The following is a 19,414-nucleotide window of genomic DNA, read 5'->3' as shown; positions in this document are numbered from 1 at the left end:
GTCTATGTGTCTGTCTGTCTGTGTGTGTGTGTGTGTGTGGGTGAGTGTGTGTCTGTGTGTCTGTCTGTGTGTGTGTGTCTGTCTGTCTGTGTGTCTGTCTGTGTGTGTCTGTCTGTCTGTGTGTATGTGTGTGTGTGTTTCTGTCTGTCTATGTGTCTGTCTGTCTGTCTGTCTATGTGTCTGTCTGTCTGTCTGTCTGTCTGTATGTCTGTCTGATATTCAACCCTGATTACAGTAGCACACATGGCACACTGAACACAACTCTTTTCCACAAGGCAAATGAACAAAACAGACCAACTACATTGTGTAGTTTAAATGTCAAACTTTATGTCTTAAGTCAACACACACATACGATGATGTAACAGTTTGTTATAAAACACAGACAAAGGACAACTTACATTCATCTTAATGCGAGACACTGCAGGAGACAACAGGTGAATTTAGAGGTTAAGGTCTATTTTCCTTCCATAACATTTCTTCTTCTTACCAGTATAAACCAAAGGGCTCTGGCTTCATCAAACATCCAGATTTGAGCTGTTAAAATAAATGCAAATGTAGGCTACTCATAATTAGTTGGATGTTACAAATTTAAAGTAATTATTTAAATGTCAGTAATCGACTGGTAAAGCTTCATGATGATATCTGTAAGTTAAGATCTTACCCTGTTCAGCTGCAGTGTCTCTAGACTTAATGGCATGAAGGCTTGAATATGTTTTTTAAACTAATAAAAGCAGGATTTTCACTTGTAATTAAAAGCAAAAAAAGTGGAAAAACCCAGATGCACACAGTAGGAAGACTCTTAATAGTGGGTAAAGATAAGACTAAGTGTTGATGCTAACTGGTTTTATTGACCTAAAATAAGACTAAAATATTCATGTAGGCCTAAATTCCCGGTAAGAAAGGGAGTTAGTTACATGGAGGAAAGAAAAACTGCAAACGAGAGTGAAATTGACAAAGAGGACAGAGGAGAAAGTTGAGCCGTTTGCATTTTCACTGCACGGTGAAATCGATCTCAAGCTTTTTATCTTCGGTGTTGAACTTCCTGGAAAAAGACAAAAAACACCTGAGTCTACGGTAACACACAGAAAACATAATTTTGTCTAAATCAGTGAATGTCTCCTCGTGATGCACAGTTTACAGAGTCTAGGCTGTGTATTACAGTAACACTTGATTTTCTTTCATGATGAAATATTCACTGATTTTGACAAACAGTTATTCTGACAACAAGCGTTCTCCAGAATCACTTACTACACCTTTAAGAGTTTTCATTAGTGTTTATTAGCATTCTTTAGCAGATTGATTAGCACTTGAGCATTTTAAGGGTTAAAGGTGAAGTAAGCGGTTTATTTATGTTAATATAAGTGTAAAATCGCTCTTTAATCGACAAATAAACTTATTGGAGTATTCCCAAAATTAATATCCAATCAGAAGAGAGAACGCTACAAACCGGCACCCGTTTTACTGCCAGTGCACGCCAGAGCGACAGATGGGTGAATGTTTAAGCGCCTACAATGGCGGAGCAGGTAAAAATCCTTCCCAATGTCTGTTTTGATGGTTTTTATCCACTTATGGATCTGAGATGATGCTAGATAACTCGCTGTTTGAAGACCGCAGTGCATTAATGTGGTGACGTAGGGACGAGCGAGGGGACTGCTAACTGCAGTGACTGACAGGAAGTTAGCTAAAAGAACCATTCCGCTTACAGCACCTTTAATGCCCTTCGAGGTGTCACATTATCAGGAATGAATGGCTATCTGTTTAATTGGACACAGTGAATTAAAGGAAAGTAGCTCACCTGGTTTGGACTCCTGCCAATTCGAGCATCTTTTTGGAAGCTTTTGTCTTTAGCTCAAGCGTCTTTTTGGAATCCACCATCTCTGGATCGGCCTTGTACTTATCAGAGAGATAGATCACCTCAGTAATACCTGGAAAGAGAGACAATGATTAGATGTATTTCAGATTAGGAGATATGGACTTTTTGTGTTTTTGGCGCCCCCTAAGTGCTTTAAAGTGTCTATGAGGAACTTTCAGTGTGTTCATTCTAGCGCCCCCCTTTGGACAAAAGTGGTAGTGTTTTTACTACGCCAGCTGTTGTTCCTGGGTGAGCGTATACCCATGACAAAGGCATTAAGAAAAACTATATAAAAAATAGCATTCTTGTGTGTGTGTGTGTGTGTGTATGTGTGTGTGTGTGTGTGTGTGTGTGTGTGTGTGTGTGTGTGTGTGTGTGTGTGGGTGTGTGTGTGTGTGTGTGTGAGTGTGGGTGTGTGTGGTTGCTGGCATCACCCACCGCTCTGAATGATGATCTTGGAAGACTCGTTGCAGGGGTAGAGAGTGGTGTAGAGGGAACAGCCTTTCAGATCAGCTCCGCGTGAGTCCACTATGGCATTCAGCTCAGCATGGCAAACTGGGGGGACATGCATTTATACCATAGATAGTAAATAATATGGATGTAGCATCCGGGCTGACCTCAGTTATTCACACGGCATCCAATAATCCTGGTTTGTGCGCGTCGCCATTTTGTGAGGGGGGAGGGAGATTGCTGACGTATACCTCCGAGGCAAAGTGAGGGACAACGGGCGGAGAGCTGTCACTCAAGAGATCGCGCCAATACATTTTAACCTCCAAAAGAATAAAAACTAGCGTGGTCCAAAAAAATTCACCCCCCTCAGTGTTGTCATGGAGATATGACCTAAACATACAGACTAAAATGGTTTTGTGGACCAGGCTGTAAATAGGTTTAATAAGACTTTGAAAACGGCCTGTCTAACAAGTGAGTCAAAGAAAAATGGCTGAGTCTTGGCACCACCCCCCAGTGGCACTTCCTGGTTACTACAGTTGTGGTCACTTCCTTATTGGATGCTGGTAAAAATCGCTGAGGTTGGGGCTTGATTTATACATTAAAGGTGCTCTGAGGAACTTTCAGTTTGTGTAAATCCTTGCGCCCCCTTTGGACAAAAGCAGTAGTGTTTTTACCACGCCAGCTGTTGTTCCTGGGTGAGCGTACTCTTGACAAAGGCATTAAGAAAAACTATATAAAAATAGCATTCTTTGCACTGATGGTCTCGTTTGCTGTTACATGTAATTTATGATCATTAGAGGAAAAATGAGGAAAAATGAGAAAAAAGTTCCTTGTTGATACTTTAAATACTATATGATTACTTTGAGGATTAATAAGGTTGTCTGGCAGATATACGAAGGTGAAGTAGGACCATGGGAGAGAAAGAAATATGTCTTTTTAAAGTGTCTACGAGGAACTTTCGGTTTGTGTCAATTCTTGTTCTTAAAAATGTTTGGAAAATAAAAATTAAATACATTTAACCAAATTGCCAAGATTCACAAAATTAAAGCTATGAAAAAGCAGTGAGTGTGTGCGCCCATGTATTCTCACCATAGATGTATTTTGTCTTGAGCTCGTCTTTGTCAGGATCATCGCGTGCCCATGGTAGCCCTTTGTCCTCACATCCATTGGGCATTTTATTGTAACCAACACCAACAACCTTCTTCTCCTGGTTCACTACGCACGCCCCCACCTGCACATGAAAAATTAAAAAAAATTCAATTACTGCAATTCAAGGCAAGGCAAGGCAAGTTTATTTCTATAGCACAATTCAGACACAAGGCCACTCAAAGTGCTTTACAGGGGCAAGATTAAAATACATAAAACATTTAAAAGCGAATAAAAGAAGCAAATAAAATGAAAATTGCAGGTTAAAATGGAAACAAAAAAGTCTTCAGACTCGATTTAAAAGAACTGAGAGTTGCAGCAGACCTCAAGTTCTCTGGGAGTTTGTTCCAGATTTTTGGTGCATAATAACTAAAAGCTGCTTCTCCTTGTTTGGTCCTAACTCTAGGGACTGTAAGTAGACCTGTCCCAGACGACCTAAGGGCTCTGGACGGTTCATAACGTATCAGCAGATCAGTAATGTATTTTGGTCCTAAACCATTTAGTGCTTTATAAACCAACATCAGTATTTTGAAATCAATTCTTTGAGTGACTGGAAGCCAGTGTAAAGACCTCAGAACTGGGGTAATGTGATCCACCTTTTTGGTCCTAGTGAGGACTCGAGCAGCAGCGTTCTGAATTAGCTGAATCTGTCTGATAGATTTTTTTGGAAGGCCTGCAACGACACTGTTACAGTAGTCAAGTCTACTAAATGCATGGACAAGTTTTTCTAAATCTTGCTGAGACATAAGCCCTTTAATTCTTGATATGTTTTTTAGGTGGTAGTTGGCTGACTTATTAATTGATTTTATGTGTTTCTTGAAATTCAAGTCGGAGTCTACAACAACACCAAGATTTCTGGCTTGGGGTGTGGCTTCTAACATAACGGATGTAAGCTGTGCGCTGACTTTTAATTGTTCATCTTTGGCACCAAAGACAATTACTTCAGTTTTATCGTTGTTTAATTGAAGGACATTTTGGCACATCCAATCATTGATTTGTTCAATGCACTTACTCAGTGCCTGTATCGGACTGTAGTCTCCTGGTGATATGGTTATGTAAATTTGTGTGTCGTCTGCATAATTATGGTAGCATAATTTGTTCTTATTCATAATCTGAGCTAGTGGGAGCATGTAGATGTTAAATAGAAGAGGGCCAAGAATGGAACCTTGGGGGACCCCGCATTCAATATTTGTCCGCTCAGATGTGAAATTGCCTATTGACACATAGTAGTCTCTATCCTTTAAGTAGGATTCAAACCAGCTTAGTACAGTTCCAGAAAGTCCAACCCAGTTTGCTAGTCGATCTAGTAATATGCTGTGGTCAACTGTGTCAAAAGCGGCACTGAGATCCAGTAAAACTAAGACAGAACTTTTGCCACTGTCTGTGTTTAAATGGATGTCATTGAGGACCTTCACCAGAGCAGTCTCAGTGCTGTGGTGTTGTCGAAATCCTGACTGGAAGACATCAAAGCAGTTATTCATTGCTAAGTAGTTATTTAGCTGTTGATAAACAGCTTTTTCAATGATTTTACTTAAAAATGGTAGGTTAGATATGGGCCTATAATTTTTCATGAGTGATGTATCTAGATTGTTCTTTTTTAGGAGTGGCTTGATGACTGCTGTTTTCAGGGCCTGTGGGAATACACCTGTCTGAAGGGACATGTTGACAATTTGTAGAACATCTGAGGCCATACAGCTAAAAACAGTTTTAAAGAAGCCTGTGGGCAGAATGTCAAGGCAACAGGATGAGGAGTTCAGGTGTTGTATAATGTCCTCCAGGTTTTTGTGGTTTATAAGATAAAATTCTGTCATTGCATTTGAATTGATTTTAAGAGGGAACACATATGTTGAACTTGGTATTGATGCAGTGACAGCTTGTCTAATTTTGTGAATTTTCTCAGTAAAGAAGGAGGCAAATTCATTGCAGGCCCTCGTGGAAAGATGCTCAGACGCTACTGGCACAGGAGGGTTTGTTAATCTGTCGACAGTAGCAAACAGGGCACGTGCATTGTTGTTGTTTTTGGTGATGATGTCAGAAAAGAAAGACTGCCTTGCATTTCTCAGTTCTGAGTTAAACGTGCACAGTTTCTCTTTGAAGATGTCATAATGAACCTGGAGATTTGTTTTTCGCCACCTGCGTTCTGCTTTACGGCACTCTCTTCTTTCTATTCTGACCTGCGGGGCATTTCTCCAAGGAGATCTTTTCTTACCAGAGACAACCTTCATCTTAGTGGGCGCAATAGCATCTATAACACTTGTAAGTTTGCCGTTAAAGTTGTCTAAGAGCTCCTTAACTGAGTTACAGGGGAGGGGTGGTATTAAAGAAAATGCTTGAATGAATGTTTCACTGGTATTTTCTGCAATATACCGCTTTTTGATTACTTTTGATTGATCAATTATGTGCACAGACATTTTACTCTCAAAAAATAAACAGGAATGGTCCGTGAGGGGACCCATACAGTGTTGTGCGAAAGTTTGTGAACCCCTTGAGCCTTTTGGAATTTTATTTATGTTAACCATTATTAATACATTTTTTTCAATACCAGTATTTTTTATATGAAATAACAGATGTTTGTTTATCAATTCAACATTTTTATTTTCCAGAAATCAATTGTTAAAATAGATAAAACAAATTATTTGACAAATGTTGTATGTGCAAAAGTTTGTGAACCCTAAGCTGCATTGCTTAAATCGAGCAAGGTAAACACAACCAGGTGGGCCAAACTGATTGATGAAATAGACCAATGTAGTGACAGATCTTTAGGGAAGAAATTGGGCGCCACTAAATAAAACAAAGATAAAACCAGGTCAGTTTAGGCTCACTAAACTGAACCCATACAGGTCAGACATGCTAAAAGGGAAAAAAATCTCAGAAGATCTCAGGAATAGAGTTGTGATGCTGCACATTTGTCTGGGGACAGCTATAAATTAATTCAAAAAAAGTTTGAGCTCCATCGGTCCACCGTGAGGCAAATCATCTTCAAACGGAGAGCTTTAAGAGTGACTGAACATCTGCCTAGAAGTGGACTTCCTTCAAAAATATCTTCAAGCGCCACAAGAAAAGTGTTTTTTTAGTTAAAAGCCAACCCACACATTACATCTAGTGATTTGCATACCTCTCTTGCAACATCTGGGACAGATGTGCATGGTTCCACAATAAGAAGAAAACTCAGTCAACATGGCTTTCAAGGGAGGGTTGCTGAAGAAGCCTCTGCTCTCAAAAAAGAACAAAACTGCTTGTCACAGCTTTGCCAGAGAGCACCTGGAGATACCTGAAGTCTTATTCCGTGGACAGATTAGTCCAAAATTGATCTGTTTGGTCATAAACAAAACCGCCATGTTTGGGCAAAAACGCAACTCTGCCTACCACCAACAGAACCTTCTCCCAAGTGAAGAACGGTGGTGTCAAATGGTCTGCAAATCTCCAGATGTAATGTGTGGGTTGGCTTTTAACTAAAAAATCCCTTTTCTTGTGGTGCTTGAAGATATTTTTGAAGGAAGTCCACTTCTAGGCAGATGTTCAGTCACTCTTAAAGCTCTCCATTTGTAGATGATTTGCCTCACGGTGGGCCGATGGAGCTCAAACTTTTTTATACGAATGTATAGCTGTCCCCAGACAAATGTGCAGCATCAAAACTCTATTCCTGAGATCCTATGAGATTGTTTCCCCTTTGAGCATGTCTGACCTGTATGGGTTCAGTTTGGTGAGCCTAAACTGACCTGGTTTTATCTTTGTTTTATCTAGTGGCGCCCAATTTCTTCCCTAAAGATCTGTCACTACATTGGTCTATTTCATCAATCAGTTTGGCCCACATGATTGTGTTTACCTTGCTCGATTTAAGCAATGCAGCTTAGGGTTCACAAACTTTTGCACATACAACATTTGTCAAATAATTTGTTTCATCTATTTTAACAATTCATTTCTGGAAAATAAAAATGTTGAATTGATAAACAAACATCTGTTATTTCATATAAAAAATACTGGTATTGAAAAAAATTAATTAATAATGGTTAAAATAAATAAAATTCCAAAAGGCTCAAGGGGTTCACAAACTTTCGCACAACACTGTATCTGCCACTGTTATGTCTGAAATGTTCATTCCTCTGGAAATGATAAGGTCCAGCGTGTGCCCTTTGTTATGAGTTGGTTTGTCAACATGCTGATTTAGTCTAAAGTTGTCAAGGACACAGCACAGTTCTTTCGCACATCTGTCCTCTGGTTTGTCAGTATGAATATTGAAATCTCCGACGATTAATACACAGTCAAACTCAGTACATATTACAGACAGCAGTTCAGTAAGTTCATCAAAAAAGCTTGCATTGTATTGTGGTGGCCGGTAGATATTGATGAAACTAGCTCTAGAGGCTGAATTTAACTGTAGAGCCACATACTCAAATGAATCAAAATTTCCATAAAACATCTTTTTGCATTGTAGAGATTCTTTAAACAGAATAGCAACCCCGCCTCCTTTTTTATGCACTCTGGATTCACTCACAAAATTGTAATTTGCGGGAGCGGACTCTATGAGAACAGCTGAGCTGTTATCTTGGTCTAACCAAGTTTCAGTTAAAAACATAAAATTAAGAGTGTGCCTAGTAATAAGATCATTAATTAAAAATGTTTTACCTGCCAAGGATCTGATGTTTAATAAAGCTAAATTTAGTGTGTTCGAAGCATTGTCAGCCCGATTTATTTCAGCCGACTGTGGCTGAAGAGGAATGCTTATCAGATTTGATACATTTACAGGATTTAAGAGTTTCCTGTTACTTGAGATACACTTTGAGAAACAGGGCCCCAGCTTATCCTGTGAGTCGTAGGCGTTAACTATGTAGCCGCGGCCCGGCACATATCAACAAGTGCTGACATCATCAGTCTCCCTAGCCTGATGATGATGACGTCGCGGTGGGATCAGAGGGGGTTTGCATGGCGGGGTGAAGAGCCGGGCGCTGTGGCTTAGATTGGCGAGTTGAGGGGGACGTTGACTGCTGGGGGTACATATGATTTCCTTAAATCCCAGATCAGGAGAGGATGGAGAAAGGGTGTTTGTAGGAGAGAAACGAGGAGAGAGAGGTCGGCTTGGTGTTGACCTGCGTGGTCCAGGGGAGACGGGGATGGGTGGAGCCCCCTCCTCTCTGCCCTGATATCTCTCCTGGTCTGAGCTGTCATCTGGGGCCGGCAGTTGTCCTTCGGCGTTGCTGGTACGCTGTGTTATCTTCTTCTCCTGGGCCTTGTCCTTGGCACGAACAGATTGGTGACGTAGGACGTACATTACGTTGGATGTGAATAGTTTGACTCCAGCCTTATTTAGACAAAGTCCATCTGTCTTAAAAAGCTGCTTGCGGTTCCAGAAAATGTTAAAATTGTCAATAAAAGTGGTCAGGGCACGCAGTTGAAAGCCACGTGTTCAGTGCTAACAGTCTAGTGAATCGCTCAGGTCCTCTTCTGATTGGTGGCAGAGGACCACTGATAAACACCTCAGCATTCAGTGAGCTGACCGTGTTCAGGAGATTCTTAAAGTCCTGTTTCAACATTTCAGACTCTTGTTTTACAACATCATTTGACCCGATGTGCAGAATGATGTTCTTTACAGTTGTGTGTGCAGCTGCAATTTCCAGGATTCTCTCTTCTAGGTCCGACACCATATCATTTAGCAGAGTACTTTGGTATCAACACTAAACATGCTTTTCATATCTCTAACAGAAAAGTCTCCAACAATCAGGGTTTCAGGCCCGGTCGTTAGCTTGGTTAGCCCGTTTGTTAGCTCTCTCTGTGGCTCTTGGCTTTCGGGCCTTACCTTGTTGTGTGAAGGCGCTATGCTATCTTGGTCATCAGAGGGAAATCCAGGGACTTGCATCAGTGGAGTAAACCGGTTCGACACTTGCACACTTGTTTGCTGTGGAAGTTTGTTGTTGTTACCTCTCTCCCTTGCAGTAATCCATTGCTGCGGCCTCCGAGGCGCGGGGGTTGAGGAGGCACCGTGCCTGAGTGATAACGCAGGCCAGCCATCCAGATCAGTCATCTCATGGTGCTCGGCCCTGCCGGTTATCTGTCCTCCCTGTTCCAATCTCTTTGGCCTTCCACCAAGACGATTCCAGGGAGGGTTATCACTAACCTGGACACGGCCCTTTTGTTTCTTCATAGCCTTGTCGGTGCTAGTTAGCTGTGCGTTAGCTCGATCTTGTCCACCATTTAAAGTCACTGATAGAGTGGTGTCGTTCCCACATAGTCCATTCACATCAATGTTCATTTCTATTCGATTAATTTTTGTTTCCAGTGCTGTAATCCTCTGTAGGAGTATTTGATAGTCCTCGTTAGATAAGGGAGGCATCTTGCTGCTAATTAGCTTTAGCTTAGCGCCTCGCTTCCAGTCACAACAGGCTTGTCCTGTTGTTAGGCCCCCCCTCACGTTCTATTGAGAAGGTCGTAACAGTGTCCAAAAATGCCTGTAGTATCTATAAAAGTAAAAATAAATTACAGTCCCTTTGATTTGTATGTATCCAGGACCTGCTGCTAAATTTATTATCGAGGAAAATTAAGAATGTAAGCAAAAAGTGCAAGAGGAGGAGAGAGCAAGCAGAAAAGCGTCTGCACAGTAGGAAAGCAGGAAAACAGATGTACATGTACAATTGTACATGTCTTGTCATAAAAAGAATAACAATATATAAACATTTTATAAAATAAAGTCATGTTAAATTATTTTGTGGTAGACGTCTTTACAACATCACACACACACACGCACGCGCACACACACACACACACACGCGCGCGCGCGCACACACACACACACACACACACACACACACACACACACACACCTGTGTGCTTGGGTCTCTGCTCCTTTTTGCAGACAGGAGAGCTACAGCCATGAAGTAGCGCTCAGATTCCAGGTAGACGTCTCTGGGCTGGGTTGGGCCACTAGAACACAGAGACACACTCAGTAGGACTAGAACACACAGACACACTCAGTAGGACTAGAACACACAGAGACACTCAGTAGGACTAGAACACACAGACACACTCAGTAGGACTAGAACACACAGAGACACTCAGTAGGACTAGAACACACACAGACACACTCAGTAGGACTAGAACACACACAGAGACACTCAGTAGGACTAGAACACACAGAGACACACTCAGTAGGACTAGAACACACAGAGACACACTCAGTAGGACTAGAACACACACAGAGACACACTCAGTAGGACTAGAACACACAGAGACACACTCAGTAGGACTAGAACACACACACAGACACTCAGTAGGACTAGAACACACAGAGACACTCAGTAGGACTAGAACACACAGATACACTCAGTAGGACTAGAACACACAGATACACTCAGTAGGACTAGAACACACAGACACACTCAGTAGGACTAGAACACACAGACACACTCAGTAGGACTAGAACACACACAGAGACACACTCAGTAGGACTAGAACACACAGAGACACTCAGTAGGACTAGAACACACAGAGACACACTCAGTAGGACTAGAACACACAGACACACTCAGTAGGACTAGAACACACAGAGACACACTCAGTAGGACTAGAACACACAGAGACACTCAGTAGGACTAGAACACACAGAGACACTCAGTAGGACTAGAACACACAGAGACACACTCAGTAGGACTAGAACACACACAGAGACACACTCAGTAGGACTAGAACACACACAGAGACACTCAGTAGGACTAGAACACACAGAGACACTCAGTAGGACTAGAACACACACAGATACACTCAGTAGGACTAGAACACACACAGAGACACTCAGTAGGACTAGAACACACAGAGACACTCAGTAGGACTAGAACACACACAGAGACACTCAGTAGGACTAGAACACACACAGATACACTCAGTAGGACTAGAACACACACAGAGACACTCAGTAGGACTAGAACACACAGAGACACTCAGTAGGACTAGAACACACAGACACACACTCAGTAGGACTAGAACACACACAGAGACACACTCAGTAGGACTAGAACACACAGAGACACTCAGTAGGACTAGAACACACAGAGACACACTCAGTAGGACTAGAACACACACAGAGACACACTCAGTAGGACTAGAACACACAGAGACACACTCAGTAGGACTAGAACACACACAGAGACACACTCAGTAGGACTAGAACACACAGACACACTCAGTAGGACTAGAACACACAGAGACACTCAGTAGGACTAGAACACACAGAGACACTCAGTAGGACTAGAACACACACACAGACACACTCAGTAGGACTAGAACACACAGAGACACTCAGTAGGACTAGAACACACACACAGACACACTCAGTAGGACTAGAACACACAGACACACTCAGTAGGACTAGAACACACAGAGACACACTCAGTAGGACTAGAACACACAGAGACACACTCAGTAGGACTAGAACACACAGAGACACTCAGTAGGACTAGAACACACAGAGACACTCAGTAGGACTAGAACACACAGAGACACTCAGTAGGACTAGAACACACAGAGACACTCAGTAGGACTAGAACACACAGAGACACTCAGTAGGACTAGAACACACAGAGACACACTCAGTAGGACTAGAACACACAGAGACACTCAGTAGGACTAGAACACACACACAGACACACTCAGTAGGACTAGAACACACAGAGACACTCAGTAGGACTAGAACACACAGACACACTCAGTAGGACTAGAACACACACACAGACACACTCAGTAGGACTAGAACACACACACAGAGACACACTCAGTAGGACTAGAACACACAGAGACACACTCAGTAGGACTAGAACACACAGAGACACACTCAGTAGGACTAGAACACACACACAGACACACTCAGTAGGACTAGAACACACAGAGACACTCAGTAGGACTAGAACACACACAGAGACACACTCAGTAGGACTAGAACACACAAGGCAAGGCAAGGCAAGGCAAGTTTATTTATATAGCACAATTCAGACACAAGGCCACTCAAAGTGCTTTACAGGGGCAAGATTAGAATACATAAAACACATTATAAAACATTTAAAAGCGATTAAAAGAAGCAAATAAAAAATAAAAAAAATAAAAACATGAAAACTGGATTTAATAAAAGAAGCAAATAGAATGAAAATTGCAGGTTAAAATGGAAACAAAAAAGTCTTCAGACTCGATTTAAAAGAACTGAGAGTTGCAGCACACCTCAAGTTCTCTGGGAGTTTGTTCCAGATTGTTGGTGCATAAAAACTAAAAGCTGCTTCTCCTCGTTTAGTCCTAACTCTAGGGACTGTAAGTAGACCTGTCCCAGACGACCTAAGGGCTCTGGACGGTTCATAACTTATCAGCATATCAGTAATGTATTTTGGCCCTAAACCATTTAGTGCTTTATAAACCAACATCAGTATTTTGAAATCAATTCTTTGAGTGACTGGAAGCCAGTGTAAAGACCTCAGAACTGGGGTAATGTGATCCACTTTTTTGGTCCTAGTGAGGACTCGAGCAGCAGCGTTCTGAATTAGCTGAAGCTGTCTGATAGATTTTTTTGGAAGGCCAGCAAGGACACTGTTACAGTAGTCAAGTCTACTAAAGATAAATGCATGGACAAGTTTTTCTAAGTCTTGCTGAGACATAAGCCCTTTAATTCTTGATATGTTTTTTAGGTGGTAGTAGGCTGATTTATTAATTGATTTTATGTGTTTCTTGAAATTCAAGTCGGAGTCTACAACAACACCAAGATTTCTGGCTTGGGGTGTGGCTTCTAACATAACGGATGTAAGCTGTGCGCTGACTTTTAATTGTTCATCTTTGGCACCAAAGACAATTACTTCAGTTTTATCGTTGTTTAATTGAAGGAAATTTTGGCACATCCAATCATTGATTTGTTCAATGCACTTACTCAGTGCCTGTATCGGACTGTAGTCTCCTGGTGATATGGTTATGTAAATTTGTGTGTCGTCTGCATAATTATGGTAGCATAATTTGTTCTTATTCATAATCTGAGCTAGTGGGAGCATATAGATGTTAAATAGAAGAGGGCCAAGAATGGAACCTTGGGGGACCCCGCATTCAATATTTGTCCGCTCAGATGTGAAATTGCCTATTGACACATAGTAGTCTCTATCCTTTAAGTAGGATTCAAACCAGCTTAGTACAGTTCCAGAAAGTCCAACCCAGTTTGCTAGTCGATCTAGTAATATGCTGTGGTCAACTGTGTCAAAAGCGGCACTGAGGTCCAGTAAAACTAAGACAGAACTTTTGCCACTGTCTGTGTTTAAGTGGATGTCATTGAGGACCTTAACCAGAGCAGTCTCAGTACTGTGGTGTTGTCGAAATCCTGACTGGAAGACATCAAAGCAGTTATTCATTGCTAAGTAGTTATTTAACTGTTGATAAACAGCTTTTTCAATGATTTTACTTAAGAATGGTAGGTTAGATATGGGCCTATAATTTTTCATGAGTGATGTATCTAGATTGGTCTTTTTTAGTAGTGGCTTGATGACTGCTGTTTTCAGGGCCTGTGGGAATACACCTGTCTGAAGGGACATGTTGACAATTTGTAGAACATCTGAGGCCATACAGCTAAAAACAGTTTTAAAGAAGCCTGTGGGCAGAATGTCAAGGCAACAGGATGAGGAGTTCAGGTGTTGTATAATGTCCTCCAGGTTTTTGTGGTTTATAAGATAAAATTCTGTCATTGCATTTGAATTGATTTTATGAGGGAACACATATGTTGAACTTGGTATTGATGCAGTGACAGCTTGTCTAATTTTGTGAATTTTCTCAGTAAAGAAGGAGGCAAATTCATTGCAAGCCCTCGTGGAAAGATGCTCAGACGCTACTGGCACAGGAGGGTTTGTTAATCTGTCGACAGTAGCAAACAGGGCACGTGCATTGTTGTTGTTTTTGGTGATGATGTCAGAAAAGAAAGAATGCCTTGCATTTCTCAGTTCTGAGTTAAACGTGCACAGTTTCTCTTTGAAGATGTCATAATGAACCTGGAGATTTGTTTTTCGCCACCTGCGTTCTGCTTTACGGCACTCTCTTCTTTCTATTCTGACCTGCGGGGCATTTCTCCAAGGAGATCTTTTCTTACCAGAGACAACCTTCATCTTAATGGGCGCAATAGCATCTATAACACTTGTAATTTTGCCATTAAAGTTGTCTAAAAGCTCATTAACTGAGTTACAGGGGAGGGGTGGTATCGAAGAAAATGCTTGAATGAATGTTTCACTGGTATTTTCTGTAATATACCGCTTTTTGATTACTTTTGATTGATCAATTGTGTGCACAGACATTGTACTCTCAAAAAATAAACAGGAATGGTCCGTGAGGGGACCCATATCTGCCACAGTTATGTCTGAAATGTTCATTCCTCTGGAGATGATAAGGTCCAGCGTGTGCCCTTTGTTATGAGTTGGTTTGTCAACATGCTGATCTAGTCCAAAGTTGTCAAGGACACAGCACAGTTCTTTCGCACATCTATCCTCTGGTTTGTCAGTATGAATATTGAAATCTCCGACGATTAATACACAGTCAAACTCAGTACATATTACAGACAGCAGTTCAGTAAGTTCATCAAAAAAGCTTGTATTGTATTGAGGTGGCCGGTAGATATTGATGAAACTAGCTCTAGAGGCTGAATTTAACTGTAGAGCCACATACTCAAATGAATCAAAATTTCCATAAGACATCTTTTTGCATTGTAGAGATTCTTTAAACAGAATAGCAACCCCCCCGCCTTTTTTATGCACTCTGGTTTCACTCACAAAATTGTAATTTGGGGGGGCGGACTCTATGAGAACAGCTGAGCTGTTATCTTGGTCTAACCAAGTTTCAGTTAAAAACATGAAATCAAGATTGTGCCTAGTAATAAGATCATTAATTAAAAATGTTTTTCCTGCCAAGGATCTGATGTTTAATAAAGCTACATTTAGTGTGTTCGAAACATGGTCACCCCGATTTATTTCAGCCAACTGTGGCTGAAGAGGAATACTTATCAGATTAGATACATTTGCAGGATTTAAGAGTTTCCTGTTTCTTGAGGTAAACCTTGAGAAACAGGGCCCCGGCTTATCTTGTGAGTCAAAGCCGGTAACTGTGTAGCCGCGGCCCGGTTCGTATCAACAAGTGCTTTTATTCCGTAAACGAGCAGCCCACTGCTGCTGCCGACGACGTAGCGGTGAGATCCGAGGGGGTGTGCGTGGAGGGGTGACGAGCCGGGCACTGTGGCTAAGATTGACGAGTTGTGGGGGGGTAGATGGGAGTTGTGGCGGGGTAGATGGGAGTTGTGGGGGGGTAGATGGGAGTTGTGGGGGGGTAGATGGGAGTTGTGGCGGGGTAGATGGGAGTTGTGGGGGGGTAGATGGGAGTTGTGGGGGGGTAGATGGGAGTTGTGGGGGGGTAGATGGACATCGAGGACGGGGAGTACGAACGATTTCCATGAACTCCGGCTCAGGAGAGGATTGAGAAAGGGTGAGTGTAGGAGAGAAAGGAGGAGAGAGAGGTCGGCTTGGTGATGACCTGCGGGGTCTAGGGGAGACGGGGATGGGTAGAGCCCCCTCCTCTCTGCCCTGATATCTCTCATGGTCTGAGCTGTCATCTGGGGCCGGCAGTTGTCCTTCGGCGCTGCTGCAATGCTGTGTTTTGGCTTTCTCCAGTATCTTGTCCTTGGCACGAACAGATGGGTGGCGCAGGACGTAGAACACATTTGATATGAATACTTCTAATCCTGTCTTATTTAGGCAGAGTCCATCTGTCTTAAAAAACTGGCTGCGGTTCCAGAAAGTGTTAAAATTGTCAATAAAATGCACTGAATGGTCGGGGCACGCAGCTGAAAGCCACGTGGTCAGTGCCAGCAATCTGGTGAATTTCTCAGTTCCTCTTCTGATTGGTGGCAGAGGACCACTGATATACACCTTAGCTTTCAGTGAGCTGACCGTGTTCAAGAGATCTTTAAAGTCCTGTTTCAACATTTCAGACTCCTGCTTTACAACATCATTAGATCCGATGTGCAGAATGATGTTCTTTACAGTTGTGTGAGCAGCTGCAATGTCCAGGATTCTTTTTTCTAAGTCAGATACCATATCATTTGGATAGCAGAGTACTTTGGTATGAACACTAAACATGCTTTTCATATCTCTAACAGAAAAGTCTCCAACAATTAGAGTTTTAGGCCCGGTTGTTAGCTTGGTTAGCCCGGTTGTTAGCTCTCTCTGTGGCTCTTGGCTTTCGGGCCTTACCTTGCGGTGTGAGGCTGCTGTGTTGTCATCAGAGGGAAATCCAGGGAGTTGTAACAGTGGGGTGAACCTATTTGACACTAGCACACTTGTTTGCTGGGGAAGTTTGTTGTTACGTCTCCCATTGGCAGCTATCCATTGCTGCGGCCTCCGGGGCACGGGGGTTGAGGAGGCATTGTGCCTAGGTGATAACGCAGGCCAGCTGTCCAGATCAGTCATCTCATGGCGCTCGGCCCTGCCGGTTATCCGTCCTCCCTTTTCCAATCTCTTTGGCTTTGCACCAAGACGATTCCAGGGAGGGTTATCACTGCCTTGAACACAGTTCTTCTGTTTCTTCGTAGCCTTGCTGGTGCTAGTTAGCTGTGCGTTAGCTCGATCTTGTCCACTGTTTTTAGTCACTGATAGAGTGGTGTCGTTCCCACATAGTCCATTCACTTCCACGTTCACTTCTATTCGATTCATTTTTGTTTCCAGTGCTGTAATCCTCTGTAGGAGTATTTGGTACTCCTCGTTTGATAAGGGAGGCATCTTGCTGCTAATTAGCTTTAGCTTAGCACCTCGCTTACAGTCACCACAGGCCTGTCCTGTTTGTAGGCCTCTTCACGTTCTGTTGAGGAGGTCGTAAAAGTTTCTAAAAATGCCTGTAGTATCTATTACAATAAAATTAATTATAGTCCCATTGATTTGTATGTATCCAGGAGCTGCTGCTAAATTTATGTTGACGAAAAAGAAGAATGTAAGCAAAAAGTGCAAGAGGAGGAGAGAGCAAACAGAAAAGCGTCTGCACAGTAGGAAAGCAGGAAGGACTAGAACACACACAGAGACACTCAGTAGGACTAGAACACACAGAGACACTCAGTAGGACTAGAACACACAGACACACACTCAGTAGGACTAGAACACACACAGAGACACACTCAGTAGGACTAGAACACACAGAGACACTCAGTAGGACTAGAACACACAGAGACACACTCAGTAGGACTAGAACACACACAGAGACACACTCAGTAGGACTAGAACACACAGAGACACACTCAGTAGGACTAGAACACACACAGAGACACACTCAGTAGGACTAGAACACACAGACACACTCAGTAGGACTAGAACACACAGAGACACTCAGTAGGACTAGAACACACAGAGACACTCAGTAGGACTAGAACACACACACAGACACACTCAGTAGGACTAGAACACACAGAGACACTCAGTAGGACTAGAACACACACACAGACACACTCAGTAGGACTAGAACACACAGACACACTCAGTAGGACTAGAACACACAGAGACACACTCAGTAGGACTAGAACACACAGAGACACACTCAGTAGGACTAGAACACACAGAGACACTCAGTAGGACTAGAACACACAGAGACACTCAGTAGGACTAGAACACACAGAGACACTCAGTAGGACTAGAACACACAGAGACACTCAGTAGGACTAGAACACACAGAGACACTCAGTAGGACTAGAACACACAGAGACACACTCAGTAGGACTAGAACACACAGAGACACTCAGTAGGACTAGAACACACACACAGACACACTCAGTAGGACTAGAACACACAGAGACACTCAGTAGGACTAGAACACACAGACACACTCAGTAGGACTAGAACACACACACAGACACACTCAGTAGGACTAGAACACACACACAGAGACACACTCAGTAGGACTAGAACACACAGAGACACACTCAGTAGGACTAGAACACACAGAGACACACTCAGTAGGACTAGAACACACACACAGACACACTCAGTAGGACTAGAACACACAGAGACACTCAGTAGGACTAGAACACACACAGAGACACACTCAGTAGGACTAGAACACACAGAGACACTCAGTAGGACTAGAACACACAGAGACACACTCAGTAGGACTAGAACACACAGAGACACACTCAGTAGGACTAGAACACACAGAGACACTCAGTAGGACTAGAACACACACAGAGACACACTCAGTAGGACTAGAACACACAGAGACACACTCAGTAGGACTAGAACACACACACAGAGACACACTCAGTAGGACTAGAACACACAGACACACTCAGTAGGACTAGAACACACAGAGACACACTCAGTAGGACTAGAACACACAGACACACTCAGTAGGACTAGAACACACACAGAGACACACTCAGTAGGACTAGAACACACACAGAGACACACTCAGTAGGACTAGAACACACAGAGACACTCAGTAGGACTAGAACACACACAGAGACACACTCAGTAGGACTAGAACACACACACAGACACACTCAGTAGGACTAGAACACACACAGAGACACACTCAGTAGGACTAGAACACACAGAGACACTCAGTAGGACTAGAACACACACAGAGACACACTCAGTAGGACTAGAACACACACACAGACACACTCAGTAGGACTAGAACACACAGAGACACACTCAGTAGGACTAGAACACACACACAGACACACTCAGTAGGACTAGAACACACAGAGACACACTCAGTAGGACTAGAACACACACAGAGACACACTCAGTAGGACTAGAACACACACAGAGACACACTCAGTAGGACTAGAACACACAGACACACTCAGTAGGACTAGAACACACAGAGACACACTCAGTAGGACTAGAACACACAGAGACACACTCAGTAGGACTAGAACACACAGAGACACTCAGTAGGACTAGAACACACAGAGACACTCAGTAGGACTAGAACACA

At 42.7% G+C, this 19,414-nt stretch overlaps 1 protein-coding gene across 1 annotated transcript in view; it reads right to left on the bottom strand.

Moving 5' to 3' along the window:
• Window positions 1-482: 482 nt before the first annotated feature.
• Window positions 483-19,414, bottom strand: part of LOC307271101 (deoxycytidylate deaminase-like) — a 22,947-nt gene continuing 4,015 nt past the window's right edge. Inside the window, exons 2-6 of the mRNA XM_080054977.1 lie at window positions 10,264-10,363; window positions 3,392-3,533; window positions 2,291-2,407; window positions 1,796-1,925; window positions 483-1,042 (exon numbers count right to left, since the gene is read on the bottom strand). Of these exons, the coding sequence (XP_079911103.1) occupies window positions 991-1,042; window positions 1,796-1,925; window positions 2,291-2,407; window positions 3,392-3,533; window positions 10,264-10,363 (541 nt within the window). The 3' untranslated portion in view covers window positions 483-990. The remainder of the gene's footprint in view (window positions 1,043-1,795; window positions 1,926-2,290; window positions 2,408-3,391; window positions 3,534-10,263; window positions 10,364-19,414) is intronic.

This window comes from Ammodytes marinus (assembly GCF_949987685.1).
Source record: "Ammodytes marinus genome assembly, contig: scaffold_72, whole genome shotgun sequence".
Lineage (NCBI taxonomy): Eukaryota > Metazoa > Chordata > Actinopteri > Uranoscopiformes > Ammodytidae > Ammodytes > Ammodytes marinus.
This window is presented reverse-complemented; position numbering and strand designations above follow the sequence as displayed.